A 16,855-nucleotide genomic window follows, 5' to 3' on the forward strand; every position below is an offset into this window, starting at 1 on the left:
GGTGAGGGATCTCCTGACCTTTCTGTGTGGAATCCCGGGAATACAGAGGACGGGGACATCTCTCTGGTGGGTTTATGGGGCCCTCAGTCCCACCTACCTGATGATGGTGAGGGATCTCCTGACCTTCCTGTGTGGAATCCTGGGAATACAGAGGAAGGGGACATCTGTCTGGTGGGTTCCTGTTGTAGGTTGACTCCCTCAAGATGTCCTTGTTGAGATCTTTGTGCCCCGCCGAAAGTTCAACCACATCATCGTCGTCTATCTCTTCTTTCAAAGTAACATTGCATTCACTCTAAATGAAATTGGCATTGAATGTTAAAGTTCTGATATAAAGAACGTAAGCTCAGGTCTTCCTGATTGTGAACTATCTACCTGATGGCTGGAATTCTGGTAATATAGAGGATGGGGACATCTCTCTGGTGGTTTCCCATTACTGGATCCATCTATAAGGGACTGAAGGTCCACCATATTGACCTCCTTGTAGAGGTCCCTGTGTCCTGAATTCTCCCCATAGACAGTGACATCCTGACACCTTATAGGAACCTGACACACACAATGATACAGTCATCATCCAGACACATCCCATAATAATCTCCCAGAATTCCCTGCTCACCTCTCCCGTCAGGAGCCCAATCATCTTATGGATGACTTCCAGAATCTTCTGCATGTTTTGTCTCTTTGGTTTCATGGAGTGAAATGGAGGCAACGTGATGGTCACTTGGTCACCGGACTTTACAAGAGGAAGACTCTGAAAAAAAGAACATTTTTATGAGTTCCTCCCAGAATCCTCCTCACCTCTCCGGTCAGGTCTGTGTTTTATTATTTTCGATAAGAGTGACGTCATGTGACCTCCCAGAATCCTCCTCACCTCTCCGGTCAGCAGATGGATGATCTCAAGGGTGAGGTTTAATATTCTCTGAGTCACGTGACTCCGGTCATCTTCCATCCTCATTGATAAGACCGATACCGGGTGCACTTCTCTGTAGATGGACAATAAACTGAGAAATATGGGGAGGAGTAATGTCTACATAGCATTCTTCTGCAAGTCACATGTCAGATAGGGGGCGCTGTGCAGTTATCATAAAGGATATTATCAGTATATATCATATATGCCACTCAGAATGGAGAAGGCTGTCTATGGTTGATGCAATACTAATCTACAATGGGGGGAACAGGATTGCCAACTGCCCTCCAATATCCTTCCCGTCATCAACCAATACTACACAGGGGTAAATATTGAGCTTCTTTTGGCAATACAGACAGTCTTTATTTTATATTTCAACAAAAAATATGAAATAAATAAATAACAGCAAAGTAAACAGTATACAGCAATTACAACAAAATAAGGCTTAGTCTACATGGACTGTTTCCCCAGCATTTAACCTGAGGCTTTAAAAGCCCATATTTGAAATCCATATGCATTCCAATGGGCTAATCTATACCGGGACGTTTCCTTCTGGCACGTTTATGAGCTTTATCTTAAACGTTGCTTGCAACATTTAGAAAATTAAAACGCTGGATAAATGCCTAAAACACAGGAAACTGCTTGAAAGCTTCCACTGCAAACCATGGGGGCTTTTATAAGCGTTTTTAGCAGGACTTAAAACCCCTTAGTCATTCCCTGAAAGGGTTAAAATATGTGTAGGAAATAGGACGAGGCTTTAATAATAAATTATTTTATTAAATGTGTGTGTGTTTGTGTAACTAAACTTTTTTTTACAGGTTATCCCAATGACAGGATGATTCCCACGGTTGCATTCCTTCATAATATGAGCACAGCCGTGGGACTCCTCCTGACAGTGAGGGATCCCTGGGCACTAGGGGTTAAATGAGGACAAGGCTCCCCATTCACCTCTAGTGCTTTGTGATTGGCTGAGGTTTCTCCAGACTTTACATGAGGAAGACTCAGCCATTCAGCACTGGACTTGAATGGGGAGACTTGTCCTCATTTACCTCTAGTGCTCTGTGATTGGCTCAGAAATAGGAAACACTGATGACAGCTCAAGCATCATCAGGATTTCCTTTTCCTCAGCCAATCAGGGAGCAGAGCAGTCAGCGTAGCTGACAGGTGTGCTCCTGATTGCTCCCGCAGCCCTAGAGGAGCTGTAGTATGTGCTACAGATACAGAACCCATGTCACAGCTCATTGTTTCATATACCCCTGCACTCATTCCCTAAAAGGGTTTAAAGCACAACTTTTATAAATGCTTATGTAAAATCGTTGCGATTCGCGGTAAAACGCGTCCTAGGCATTTATAAATGTTTTTTAGCGTTTTAAAGTTAAGCTTTAAACAGCTCGTAAATAGAATAGTATATTAGCTTGCATAGAAACGTATATTAACGTGGTAGGAATGTTTTTATGTGTTTTTAAAACTGTCCATGTAGACCCAGCCTAAGAATAGATATAACAGACCAGGGGAACCTATGTTACATAGTAATGTAAATAGTACAATTTGACACTAACAACAACCGTTAGTCATAAAGTAGTGGCTGAAACACTGCAGTATAACGGGATTAAGGCTTTATAGTAAAGGTAACAGAGACTGTTGATCTAGGTAACATTCGGAATCAGGAAGGAATATTTTTCCCTGGTGGAGCAAATTGTACCCGTTTTTGTTTTTTGCCTTCCTCTTGGATCAATTGTGTCCATGGGGTTTTATATCTGGGATATGTTTAGTTTATGTTTTATGTGAGAACACATTTTAGCGACAACAGCCAGTACACGCGTGAATAATTTCTACATAGACCATGACAAGTACCGCTTTATTTGTAACTTAGTGAATTTCCATGTTTCCCCGGGTATCATCAAACCTTTATACTTTAAGTATCATCCATGAGGATCATATCTGAGTGAATTTCCCATTCCTGTCATGTACGCTAGCCGTTAAGTCCTCCATCACCATTATCTCATTAACCTCATGCAGCCACACTTTTCCACAATATAGGAATACAAGCCTTAGCGGCGGTCAATAAATGTTTCGTAGCTTTTATGTGTCCATTCATGCAGACGCAGGAGAAAGAATAATACCGAAGAAGAACATACCGGTACTCACCCGATACCGCGATCCGGCGAGCTTCTCCTCTTCTCTCTTCTCCTCCTGGCTGCAGCGCGTGTCTCCTCCTTCCTTCAGAGCCGAGCGAGGAGAAGCCGGCACACGCGCCCCCGCGATCCCGGAAGCACGCTGATCTCTGCCCTAACGGAGTTCCCCCGGCGGAGAGAAATGCACGGTAACTGTAAGTGGGAAGGGGATAAATTTGGCACAGAGTGATCAGCAGGGGATAAATTGGCACAGAGTGATCAGCAGGGGCTAAATTGGCACAGAGTGATCAGCAGGGGATAAATTGGCACAGAGTGATCAGAAGGGGTTGAATTGGAACAGGGTGATCAGAAGGGGATAAATTGGCATAGAGTGATCAGAAGAGGATAAATTGGCACAGAGTGATCAGAAGGGGATAAATTGGCAAAGAGTGATCAGAAGGGGAATAATCTTTCAGAATATTTTTTTTCTAGATTTTCCTCCTTTAAAATTGGGTGCGTCTTATACGCCGGAGCGTCTTATACGTAAGTTGTCTCGCTCTCCAAAAATCCAGTTTAGACTCTTGGTAAGAGAAACATAGTTCCATCTGCCCATACCATCTACCCAGGGTTATAAAGTGAGGTGCCAATCCCTCATCCCTCAGTTTCCTAAATCCCTTGTCTTCTTGACCAGGCAGAAACTCTGAATTTCCAAGAATCGGTGATGGTGATACATTGCAGTGGTGAAAAAGTATTCAACACAAACCTTTCTGGTAGTTGGATGAATCTTGGTATTCAGGGGAAGGGACACCACATAAGAAGGTGTTGCCTAATGTTACTAAACAATTGCTCTAGCATCCCTACGATTTATAATCACAAAAGCTCTAAATGAAAAAATGTTTGGGAAATTATCCAAAGAACATAATATTGAATGTTGTAAAGATAATACAGATAATGCAAAACAGGAAAACATGAAAAGACCATTAAACCATGAGAAAACAAAAGCAGCAGCAACGTTCACCCTCAATCCAGAGATTTCCCCTGCATTACGTTTTTCTGCCGCTAGATGTCCTCAGAGCACAGGTTACCTTGCACCAAACCCCCAGGGAGTGGACAGTGAAAACAGAAGTAAAGCAATGAGTTAATCTCTCTCTCACTCCAGGTTAATAGCAGGTCACATGCAGGTACTTATATATTTTGTATGTAGTGTATGTAGAGCCATATTAACCCCAAGATTCAGAGCCATGCCTAGGGAAGAGGGGGTGACAAGCCTGGGGGTAGTTGGGTGTAAATAGAAAATATTACTTTATTACCTTCTCTACTGCCAGTTCCAGCAATGTCTCCTCCCTACTTCCTCCCAACTTACCTCTCACCTGGAACTTCCTATTTATAGATTACATCACTTCCTGTCTATTCTGCTTAATACATAGGAGCCCACCACCTGGTGGAGAATAGAAGAACAGCAGTTTGTTCTCAGGCATCTGGTAGAACATGGTCCCCTTCTTGTAACTGCAGAATCACCTTTACTGGTAATTGGAAATTTCAAACACTAGAAGGTTATTTGGAATACCTAAGCCAACTCTCTGAATATAGAATAAAATATACAAATAAGAAAAAAAATGAATAAAAAAGTAACAGGAGTCAAGTCCACCGATCAATAAATTCGAAAGGCTCCCAATTGGATCTCCAACTGATGTCAAACTGACTCCATTAACTGCAGCCCAAAGCCCGTCCACGTGGCCCTCATAGGGAGTCCTGGAGATAGGACGGACTTCATGACTGGGATGAGAAATAAAGAGGTTGCATGTGTCATGATGGCCAAGTTGTTGTGGCGGAGAGGGAACATTTAATGGTAAGGAGCCTTCTTGTGTTCTTGGTCCTCTATGGTTCATAGGAGTCTTCAACTTCCACAAAGAGGTTCTCCAGCTTATGAGAACCAAAATTGAAAGTTATGTATATGTGTTTGGGTTCAAGTCCAATTCTAGTCCCATTGGTTCCTTTTTCATTTTGACCAAGCCAAGACATGAAGAAGATAGGGGGAGTGAAAAGGGTACCTTGGACTTCAATACTGAAGATCTTTACTAGACATCCTGATATCAATGATCTCCTCACAAAAGACATGTCATTGGTACACATGACGTGTCACTTCATATCTGTATATCATATAATAAGGATAGCAGGTCACATGACTGGCTATAGGGATCACACAGAATCTCAGGTGTTGCCCAGAGTGTTTTAATGGAGCATTATCATTGGGGGAATATAGAGAGAACTCCAGTCAATGCCCTGTGATATCACTGGAGGCCCAAGCTCTAGTGACCATCTCAGAGAAATCCCTTCCTGGTTCTGAACTCACGTTAACTAGTTACCCACCCCATCCCAGAGCCCAATTTCACATAAAATGTCTAAATCCTCCACCAAATTGCCCACCATGACCAAGTTGAACTTTGATCGCCCCTTCATCCCCTATAGAGCTCCTTCTTGTTCATAATACTGGAGGGTTTCCTGTAGTGTTGGACACCTCAGCTGTTCTTATCCCTGGTGATGACAGACCTTCTGATCTCCTGAAAGGTGTGTTTTTATGGAAGCTTTGATGAATTTAGAACTGTACCCAGGAAGGTTCGGTTTGGACTATTGGGTTCTACCTGAGACTGAGCTTAACTCCGCCCATTACTGGAGACTTGCCAAAGGGAAATATTTCCTTTCATGATGTAAGACCCTCATCTCAGAAGATCTATTGGAAGACCCCCAAGAGTCCTCCACCTCTCTTCTACTCTTCAAGCACCTCTTCAATGTCATGGTTGCTGATGAATCACTTCCATGGTCCTAAGGATTTGCTCCCTTGGGGGCCGGATCAGCTCCTAAGCTCCTCTTCCTGGGTGATTCTACTATTGCCATTGAGTTATCACCCAAAAAATAAAGCCGCTTTGATTGATGAACTTCTACCCCTGCTCCTCTGGAGGTTCCAGGATGTGGAAGGCTTTCCTCTTATCACATGACATGATGGTGAAAATATATGCTCCCTACTTTCCTTCTATCACATGACATGATGGTGGCGATACATCCAGCCTACTTTCCCTTTATCTCATGACATGATGGTGGAGATATTACAAGACACCCCAAATAAAATAATGTCCACTGGACAAGTTTGCCGCAGAAGGAACTGAGAAAACTGTCAAAAATTGGTCTTTTTATTATTTTCAGATAAAAGAAAGTTTTTCAGAGGTTCCAAAATACATCTTGAAAATCTCACCAAATTGGAAAACTTGGAACACTGAAGGAAGGAAGACGGGAGCAGAAGGACACCGGAGAAGATTGACACGGAAGTAGAAGGACAAAGGAGAAGATGGACACGGAAGTAGGAGGATACCAGAGAAGATTGACATGGAAGTAGGAGTAATGGGGCAGTGTTTTGTAGACAAGGCGTTCATAAAGTTTGGAGACATATGAGTGAAGGGAGATAGGACGGTAGTTAGAGGGTAGGGAGGGGTCCAGTGAGGGCGAGGAGTAGGGGGACACTGGAGAAGATGCACGAGGAGTGGGGGGACACTGGAGAAGATGGACACGAGAGCAAGAGGACACCGGAGAAGAAGAAGGACACGGGAGGAGGACACCAGAAAAGATGGACACGGGTTATGAGGATAACGGAGGAGAAGATGGACACAGGAGTAGAAGGACACCTGAGGAGATGGATGAGGAGTACGAGGACACCAGAGGAGATGGATGAGGAGTAGGACACCGGAGAAGATGAACGAGGAAGGACACAGGAGGAGAAATGGACGAAGAGTAGGAGGGGAAGATGGACAGGCAGTAGGAGGACACAGGAGGAGAAGATGGACAACGAATAGAAGGACACCCTAAAAATATTAGATTTTTATAGCACTTTCTATTGGTCATGGTCACCAAAAAGGGTGAATGAGAAAAACTGGTACTGACATATTGAGCAGAACCTTTCACGCACTATGGAACTGAACACTTCCTGCTCCCACACGGGACCTCCAATGTTAGGACAGCTGGTACTGGAACACGGAAGACAAACTTTTCCCACCCTGAAAAACTAAGATTTCTCTGTTCTCAAATGAGATCTCTGATGTCTGCCAAGCGGAGATTTACATACAAAACTTTTCCCACATTCAGTACATAAATATGGCTTTTCTCCCATGTGAGATCTTTGATGTACAGTGAGGCTCGCTTTTTGTGTAAAACATTTCCCACAAAGTGAACAGGAATACGGCTTTTCCCCTGTGTGAGTTCTTTGATGTCTAGTAAGATGGGATTTCTGTCCAAAGCATTTCCCACACTCAGGACACAAATATGGCTTCTCTCCTGTGTGGGATCGCTGATGTAGAGCTAGGTATGATCTATGTGAAAAACATTTCTCACATTCAGAACAGGAATGTGGTTTCTTCCCTGTGTGAGTTCTCTGATGAGTGACAAGATGCGATCGATGTACAAAGTGTTTGCCGCAGTCAAGACACAGATAAGGTTTCTCTCCTGTGTGACTCCTCAAATGGGCAGTAAGGTAGGATTTTTGCACAAAACTTTTCCCGCACTCTGAACATGCATATTGCTTCTTGCCGGTATTATATTTTTGATGCACGGTACGTGCTGACTGTTTAAAAGTTTTCCCACACTCAGAATAAAAATACGGCTTCTCCCCTGCGTGAGACCTTTGATGTCTGGCAAGGTGTGATTTCTTGAGGAAACCTTTCCCGCACCCAGAACACATATGGGATCTGTCTCCCCAATGAGTTTTCAGATGTCCAAGAAGAAAACTTCTCAGTAAGAACTTTTTCCCACACTCAGAGCAAGAATAAGGTTTGTGGCCAGTGTGGACTTTCTGATGTATAGCTAGCTGTGATTTAAAGAAGTAGCTTTTCCCACACACAGAACAAGAATGGGGCTTTTCCCCCGTGTGAGACCTTTGGTGCCAGACAAGGTGAGACTTCTTGACATAACTCCTGCCACATTCAGTACAAGAAAAAGGCTTCTGCCCTGTGTGAACCCTTTCATGTTGCTCCAGCTGGGATTTAAATAGAAATCTTTTCCCGCACACAGAGCATGAATGGGGTTTGTCAGTCCGGTGACACCTTTTATGTGCTTGAAGGCTTGATTTAAAATTAAAACTTCTCCCACACTCAGCACAGGGAAAGCTCTTCTCTTTCTGAACTTTCTTAGGAGATCTCTGGAGGTTGGAGGGACCCGGTGGTCCCAGGGTAAAAGGGATTTGTTCTGGAGAATCTTGTGAGATGTCCTCAGTTTTATAGTCTACACCTAGGGGGAGGAGATCCTTCTGGGTGTCATCTTCATGGGCTACAAAATGAGAAGATTGTCAAATGAGATGAGCAGAAAGGTTCCACTGGGTCAATAAACCCCACACCCCTCCTCCCACACCCTTGGGTAATCTATGGTAAGGCCTTCTGAAAGGTTTTCAAACCCTCACCAAGATCCAAACTCATGGGAATTCCAAAATGAGGGAGGTGAAGGTGATTGGTTGACATTTCCCACCATCATGCGTACTATACATTTAGTCAATGATGTCAAGAGGAAATCGGGTTGGCCAAGAAATCTACACCCAGAATTTGGTTGGTTAGAGGCCGATATGAGGATGAACAAATGGAAACTCCAACTTCTATGGAGCGGTTAGGTCACTATGGAGGCCACTGACCTATGGAGACCCCCTGACGTGACTTCATACGTCGCCAGAATATTCATTACTATACTTTCACTGACCACACTCCAACCTTCTCCCACTAGGCCTTGGCCCATTCCCTTCACCGAGTCACAACACAAGCTACTAAATCCATTGTGAATATATCTGTGATGGGTGATCTAGATGGACCCTCGTACTGCTCTCTCCTCTTACCAGATGTGAGAGTCTGGTGGCCCTCCACCGTGACGTCCTTGTGGAAATCCTCCTCGTCCTGCATCATGCCATCCTCCTCTTTGATCTCTTCTTTAGTAATGATTTTACAAAAACTCAGATATCCATTCTGTGTAGACCAAAGAGAACCTTGTTAGCTCGTATGAGGTAGATACAAACCAGAACTTCACTATATGTAATGGAAGATTTCTCTCTGACCATGGTGAGGGATGGTGAGACAGGGACATCTCTCTGATGGGTTTTTGGGGCCCTCAGCTCCACCTACCTGATGATGTTGAGGGATCTCCTGATCTCCCTGTGTGGAATCCCGGGAATACAGAGGACGGGGACATCTCTCTGGTGGGTTCCCGTTACCGGATCCATCTATAGGAAACACACACACTGACTGAATACATTGTCTCTATGTGTTTATCAGATGATGGGGGATCTAGGTGGACCCTCCGTACTGCTCTCTCCTTTACAATAAAGTCTCCTCTTACCCGGTGATGTGAGGGTCTGGTGGTCCTGATGTCATGTGACCTCCCAGAATCCTCCTCACCTCTCCATTCAGCAGATCAATGATCCCCAGAGTGAGGTTTAGTATCCTCTGAGTCACATGACTCTGGTCATCTTCCATCCTCATCGATAAGACCGATATAATCACAAACCTCTAAATGAAAAAATGTTTTTGAAATTATCCCAATAATATATTATTTATTGTTGTAAAGATATTACAGATAAAACAAAGCAGTGAAAGATGAAAAGCCTATTAAATCATGAGAAAAGAAAAGCAGCAGCAACATTCACCCTAAACCCTTAATCCAGGGATTTCCCCTGCACTACTGCCTGGTGGGTACCTGGGTGTACATAGAAAATATTATCCTATTACCTTTGCTTTGCTGCCAGTTCCAGCAAGGTAGCGGCTAGTTCCTATCCAGTACAAGGACCCGGAAGTGCCTGATCATACAAAGGTGAAAGCCTAGTTCAGAGGAGAGGTAAAACAACCACATAGGTGCATGTATCCATACCAGAAGCAGTGGGAGTGATAAATATTTGTGTGTGTACCATGCACCAACATACATGTACAGGCAATCTGCACAATCTCCTCTAGATCCAAAAACATATATGTAATGCAAACGCCAGCCACACTGGATAAAGATTGATTAGGTTTTTTGGAAGGTCCACCTATGTAGGTAAACTTAAAGCTGATTGTACATTGACATTTGTATGGTGAGCTTTAGTCATTACATGACTATATTGGATGAGTTCACAAATGTATTCAGCTCTATATATAGCTAACATATTATGGAAGGAAAATAAGCAGGAGCTAACCAATGTTATAAAGGTTATTTAATATAGATTAGGGGGGGGGGGTTGTTTGTCTGCTTGTTATTTGCTACCAGCATGAGTTGGGTTAGGGAACTTTGTGTCACTTTCCATGGCGCTGTGATAAGATCCAGTGCTTTGTCATTTCAGACTATATCCAGATTCTATGAGTACTATATGTTCTATGGTTATATTGAATTATAGATTCATATCTTCTGATTAATTTAATTTTTTTTTCTTCATTTTACACCTATAATTGGACAGGATTGTGATCCTGAATTTGTTTCCTTGTAAGAATGTTTAGCATTGAAAGCTATGGTTCCACAGAGCAGAATTTGTTGTATTTTATTCTCCTTTATTAAATATATTAAAGCAGATGTACATACATATATTTATATGGATTATTACACATAATATAGTACTATTTTAAATAAACAGCATTGTATAGTCCATTACTTATTTACTGCAATACATTTTCTGCGTATTTGTATCTCAAGACTTCCAGTATTTTATGTACACATGTAGTGTGAGAAATACACAGGCAGCCCTTTCTGACCTCCCTGTAAAAATTCTACTTACCTGGTGTTGAAGACTGTATGCAGCTGGAGAAGTCTAAGGCTAGGTACACACGTGCAATGCTTCTCATCTGACAATCCGCTCAGCTGATATCGGACGAGACTTTTGCATGTGTACAGGGCTCATCAACCAGATGACTGTCCTGGTGGATCCACAGACGACGAATGATCGTGAAAGGGAGGGAGCATAGTGGGGTGCCACGCCACCGTTTTTCCCTTCCCCCCCCTCTATAGAGCAGAATGGTGCTATATGTACAGTGCTCGTTCATGCATTGTGCAGTTGTTGGATAGGATCGTGAAATATTCTTTCCAACGACAATTATTGCACTTGTGTACATAGCCTAGGAAGAGTCAGAAACCCTGTGCACACCTGTATTGGGTAATTGAATCAAAAAGGTTTCTGTTTCTGGCTCAGCAGTGACACCAGGCATCTATCATTCTTTTTGTTGGTGATAACACTCCTTTTTGATTTCTTGCAGCTCCATGTCTGACCCTGCTGTTTTACAGTCCAGCTGTTATCCCATCCCGCCATTCCTCACTAATCCAAGCAGCCGTCCTGCACAGGTCTCTCACAGTATTTTTGTGGTGTAGAGACCCAAGCCCTCCAGATATTCAATCAAAGATGGTACCCAAACATTCTGCAGGTCCTGTGATCCTATGACTCCCTCTGCTAGGATTTCTTACTACAAATTCATACAAGTCTTCAGAGCTCTACTATTACCTTAACCACAACTGCAGTAGTAAACAAATGCAGTAGAATTTTAGCTAATGCTGTTTGATCTCAAAGTGGGTGCTCCTTTAGTGAAGTCCCCAAACTTGCATCTCTTTCTTCTTCAAATGGGCTGTGGATGCAATATGGATTTCAAAAGTTCTTTTGTGTCTTTTTGCCCTTAACTCCAACATCGCTTACGTCAAGAGGTCTATGAATGGAATACTGGCACCTTTTTGTGGTTCATCCATTGTAAACTTCAGAAAATTGTGGTACTAAATGTACTCCAGGTCCTATTTATTGCCGTTCCCTCAGTGTGAATCACATTGCCATGGTGTAATGATAGTGCACCCCCCCTCTCTCTGCTCTCATCCAGTCTGACCAATATCTTACCCCCACTATTTCCTATACTTGGCAGCCCTACCTTCTGTCCCAGCCTGGTGGACCCTGGATACAGATACTTAGCAGAGCAAGCCACTTGCATTTGCTTGATTTTTTTTTTATCACTAAACCTCTTGGCCCCCCCATATCAGAGATGAAAGATGATCTTGAATTTGCTCCACTAGGTTTCTGGCACATTATCCAGCTTAGACATTTTATAGGCTTTCTTCCATCACCAGACCAATTTCTCTGTTCTTTTACTGTTTTGGAGCAATTTAGTTCAGGTCATGATCCTGTACCTCAGGCAGTGTTCTTGCTCTATGTGGCCATGATTGTTCCAGAACCTGATTCTACGGTACTTACAAAGATAGGAAAGTGACTTTGGTGCAAGAACAAATCTCAAATGTTGTTTCTCTTTGCCCATAAGTTCTGCCTACCACAACCTAGGATACAAAATCCTCACTCGATGGTCCAGACACTTTTATCCAGTTTTCATCGTAAAAGTCTTATAGATGGTGATACTGCAATGAAGGGCTAGGCATGCTCCTTCATATATTTTTTGACTGTCCCCAAAAAATCTTTTTTCTCAGGTTTATCACAGTATGCAAAAATTTACAGAGTATGAGGTCCTTTTTGAGCTGGAATTCTTCATGCTTCTCTGGTCCTGCCTACAGTAATTTCCTGCTCAATCGCCAAGATATGATGACTCAGGCATGTATTCCAGCTCTCTGAAGTCAACTGGGCACCCATACTGTAGTTTTATGATTCTCTAAATCATATATATCCAGGTTGTTATATATGAGCAGGCTATTTCCTATCCTTATACCTGACCACTAAGGGGCATGAAAAGGTCCTTGTACTGGACGGGAAATAGCCTGCTCATATATAAGTGGGCTATTTCCTATCCAGTACAAGGACCTTTTCATGCCCTCCAATGGTCAGATCTGGTAGAAGAGTATTGAGCCTTTTTGTGTTCTTGGTTCTCCATGGTTCATAGGAGTCTTCAAGTTCCACAAGAAGATTCTATAACTTATGAGATCCAAAATTGAACGTTATGTATATGTTTTTGGGTTCCAGTCCAATTCCGCCAGTTCCCATTTGTTTTTGTTTTTTTATCCATTCTGACTAAGCCAAGCCCTGAAGAAGATGAGTAGAGTGAAAAAGCTTCCATGAACTTCAACATTGTCTCCTCCTTATCATACAAGGCATGTCATTGGTACACATAACGTGTCACTTCATATCTGGATATCATATAATAGGGATTGCAGGTCACATGACTGGCCATAGGGATCACACAGAATCAGATCTCAGCTGTTGGCCCGGACTTCAGAGTGTTCTAATGGAGCATTATCATTTGGGGAATATAGAGAGAACCCCAGTCATGGCTCTGTGATATCACTGGATGCCACAAGCTCTTGTAACCATCTCAAAGAAGAACACTTCCTGGTTCTGAATTCACGTTAACTAGTTACCCACCCCATCCCAGAGCCCAATTTCACATAAAAAATGTTTAATTATACTGGAGGGTTTCCTGTAGTGTTGGACATGTCAGCTGTTCTGATCCACTCTTGATCCTTAAGACACCGGAGGAGAAGATGGACACGGAAATAGGAAGACACCGGAGGATAGATGAGGAATAGGAGAAGATGGACGTGGGAGTTCGAGAACACCGGAGAAGATAGACGAGGAGTAGGAGAACACCTTATGGACATATTATATCTATTGGACAAGTTTGCCATAAAATAAAAAAATAGTGAAACAGAAAAGTTTTGTCAAAAAATGGTCTTTATACATTTATATTTACAAATATGATAAAGATATTCCAAAATACATCTTGAAAATCTCACCAGGATCTGGCTTTGGTAGAAAAAGAAGATGGAGGAGGAGTAAAAGGACACAGGAAGAGAAGATGGACAGTGAGTAGGAGGACACAGGAAGAGAGTATGGAGGAGTAGGAGGACACAGAAGGAGAAGATGGATGAGGAGTGGGAGGACACAGAAGGAGAAGATGGACGAAGAGTAGGAGGACACAGGAGGAGAAGATGGATGAGGAGTAAGAAGACACAGGAAGAGAAGATGGACTCAAAATTAGGAGGACACGGAAGTAGGAGGACACAGGAGGAGAAGATGGATGAGGAGTAAGAAGACACAGGAAGAGAAGATGGACTCAAAATTAGGAGGACACGGAAGTAGGAGGACACAGGAGGAGAAGATGGATGAGGAGTAAGAAGTCACAGGAAGAGAAGATGGACTCAAAATTAAGAGGACACAGGAGAAGAAGATGGACAAGGAGTAAGAAGACACAGGAAGAGAAGATGGACTCAAAATTAGGAGGACACGGAAGTAGGAGGACACAGGAGGAGAAGATGGATGAGGAGTAGGAGGACACAGGAGGAGAAGATGGATGAGGAGTGGGAGGACACAGAAGGAGAAGATGGACGAAGAGTAGGAGGACACAGGAGGAGAAGATGGATGAGGAGTAAGAAGTCACAGGAAGAGAAGATGGACTCAAAATTAAGAGGACACACAGGAGGAAAAGGTGGACACGGGAAAAGGACAACACAGGAGAAGAAGATGGTCACAGAAGTAGGAGGACACAGGAGGAGAACATGGACAAGAAGTAGGAGGACGAAGGAAGAGAAGATGGACATAGAGTAGAAGGACACAGGAGAAGATGGATACCGAAGTAGGAGGACACAGGATAAGGTGGAGAAGATGGATACTGACGTAGGAGGACACAGGAGAAAAACATGGACGAGAAATAGGAGGACACAGGAAGAGAAGATGGACATAGAGTAGAAGGACACAGGAGAAGATGGATACCGAAGTAGGAGGACACAGGATAAGGTGGAGAAGATGGATACTGACGTAGGAGGACACAGGAGAAAAACATGGACGAGAAATAGGAGGACACAGGAAGAGAAGATGGACAAAGAGTGGAAGGACACAGGAGAAGGAGGAGAAGATAGATACAGAAGTAGGAGGACACAGGAGGAGACGATGGACGAGACGTAGGAGGACACAAAAAGAAAGGATAGACAAAGAGTAGAAGGACACTGGAGAAGGAGGAGAAGATGGATACAGAAGTAGGAGGACACAGGAGGAGAACATGGACGAGAAGTAGGAGGACATAGAAAGAGAAGAAGGACAAAGAGTAGAAGGACACAGGAGAAGGAGGAGAAGATGGATACAGGAGAGTAAGGAGGTCATGGGAGGAGTAGAATAACACAGAAGGAGTACAAAGATATTGTAATTCCTGTTTCCTCCCCTTACCCATTCTCCCTTTTCATCCCTCAGCCACCATATATATAGTCCTGGTTTGGGTCTCGTTGGTTCTTTTGTGCAATCTTTAAAAAAAAAAACAAAGCCAAGACTTTTTTTTCGTGTGGTTGGGGATACATCAGGAAGTAAGAAGACAGAAAATTCTATATTGTCACCAGAACAATGATCCCCTGTGGAAGATTTCCCCACTCCTGACCTAGTAACAGCTCAAAATGATAGATTTTATTAGCACTTTCTATTGGTCATTGTCACCAAGAAGGGTGAATGTGAAAAGCTGGTACTGAGATATTGAGGAGAACCTTTCCCACACTATAGAACTAAACACTTTTATGAGGCCTCCAATGCTCGGACAGCTGGAATTGGAAATATATAATATTAAGGAAATATTACAGTAGTAAACTGGCATCTGTAACTTTCATTTATTTTAATCGCAGGCTCATGTTTATCTTGCTCAGCCCTTCTCATCATTTTTACCTCTCCTGTTATAATTTTCACATCTGTGGGAATCCCTGATAAAGCAATTCATTGAGGGTCAATGGGGAAAAAATGGGCTCCTAAATTGGGGGTCAGTAGAAAGAACGCTCCCTGGTGGTTACAACAACCCCTAAACAACTAAAATTAATTTAGAGGCCACCTGAGTTATAGGAACCTTTCATGACTCCAGACCCCCAATGGATTGCCCAATATGGTCCCATACCCCCTTTACTTTCAGTTCTGACTGTCCAAATAACCATCACCATTCCTTTTATTAGTTGCCAGTATGACTTCCAAATATGTTATAAGCTTGAATTTACTGTACTTTAGATATGGATAGCTAGGCGGACAGCATGAATGAAAATCATAAGGATTGATAACTTAATCATATTTACAAAAAAATGACAAATATACAAACAGCTATTTTGCAATATAACTTTGAGTCACCTGTTTTAGATAATAAACCAATCATTTTACTTCTGAGTATTACACAAAAGAAGAAAACAAACTTAAATGTTTCACTAATCTAGTGAGATATTTGTTTGTGTGCAATCAAAGCATGGAATCGAGGTACAGTTACGGACAAATCATAGAATCGAGGTAATTTTACGGACAAAGGATGGAATCGGGGTACAGTTAAGGAAAAAGCATAGAATCGGGGTACAGTTACGGACAAAGCATGGAATCGGGTTACAGTTACGGACAAAGCATGGAATCGGGGTACGATTCTGGACAAAGCATGGAAACGGGGTACAGTTACGGACAAAGCATGGAATCGGGTTACAGTTACGGACAAAGCATGGAATCAGGGTACAGTTACAGGCAAAGCATGGAATCGGGGTACGATTCTGGACAAAGCATGGAAACGGGGTACAGTTACGGACAAAGCATGGAATCGGGTTCATCAGGTGCTCCATAAGCAAAGTAATACAGGGAGGGCTCTTCAGGGTGGAGTTAGGTAACAGATAATGTGAGGTGCAGGCTTCTGAGGGTGATGGATAATGGGGGGAACAGGCTATGGAGAGTGGATTCTGATAAAGACAATTAGGATTAGACAATTAGGCTGTAGGCTCTTCAGGTTGGTAGAGTCAGGTGATGATAGGCAGACACTGATAAGCCCCGCCCCCGGGGTACCCCCCGCCCATATCAGCTCCGCACGTTTGAAATCTCTTAGGTAGCTCCGAGTCCGCGCAGAGTCAAGATCCAAAAAGCCGCCAAAAAGTGTTTATA

At 43.0% G+C, this 16,855-nt stretch overlaps 2 protein-coding genes across 6 annotated transcripts in view; one reads left to right on the top strand and one right to left on the bottom strand.

Annotated features, from left to right (window-relative positions):
- Positions 1–4,406, bottom strand: part of LOC140339026 (oocyte zinc finger protein XlCOF8.4-like) — a 6,790-nt gene extending 2,384 nt beyond the window's left edge. Inside the window, exons 1-6 of one of the 5 annotated variants that reach the window (XM_072423521.1) lie at positions 4,329–4,382; positions 3,053–3,231; positions 869–980; positions 614–748; positions 373–543; positions 98–292 (exon numbers count right to left, since the gene is read on the bottom strand). In XM_072423521.1, the coding sequence (XP_072279622.1) occupies positions 98–292; positions 373–543; positions 614–748; positions 869–952 (585 nt within the window). In that variant the 5' untranslated portion in view covers positions 953–980; positions 3,053–3,231; positions 4,329–4,382. The other 4 variants (XM_072423523.1, XM_072423520.1, XM_072423522.1 and 1 more) reach the window with 4 other exon arrangements.
- Positions 1–16,855, top strand: part of LOC140338964 (uncharacterized) — a gene marked incomplete in the record, with an annotated part of 329,302 nt that overhangs the window by 159,840 nt on the left and 152,607 nt on the right.

Source organism: Pyxicephalus adspersus, chromosome 10, assembly GCF_032062135.1.
Source record: "Pyxicephalus adspersus chromosome 10, UCB_Pads_2.0, whole genome shotgun sequence".
Taxonomy (NCBI): domain Eukaryota; kingdom Metazoa; phylum Chordata; class Amphibia; order Anura; family Pyxicephalidae; genus Pyxicephalus; species Pyxicephalus adspersus.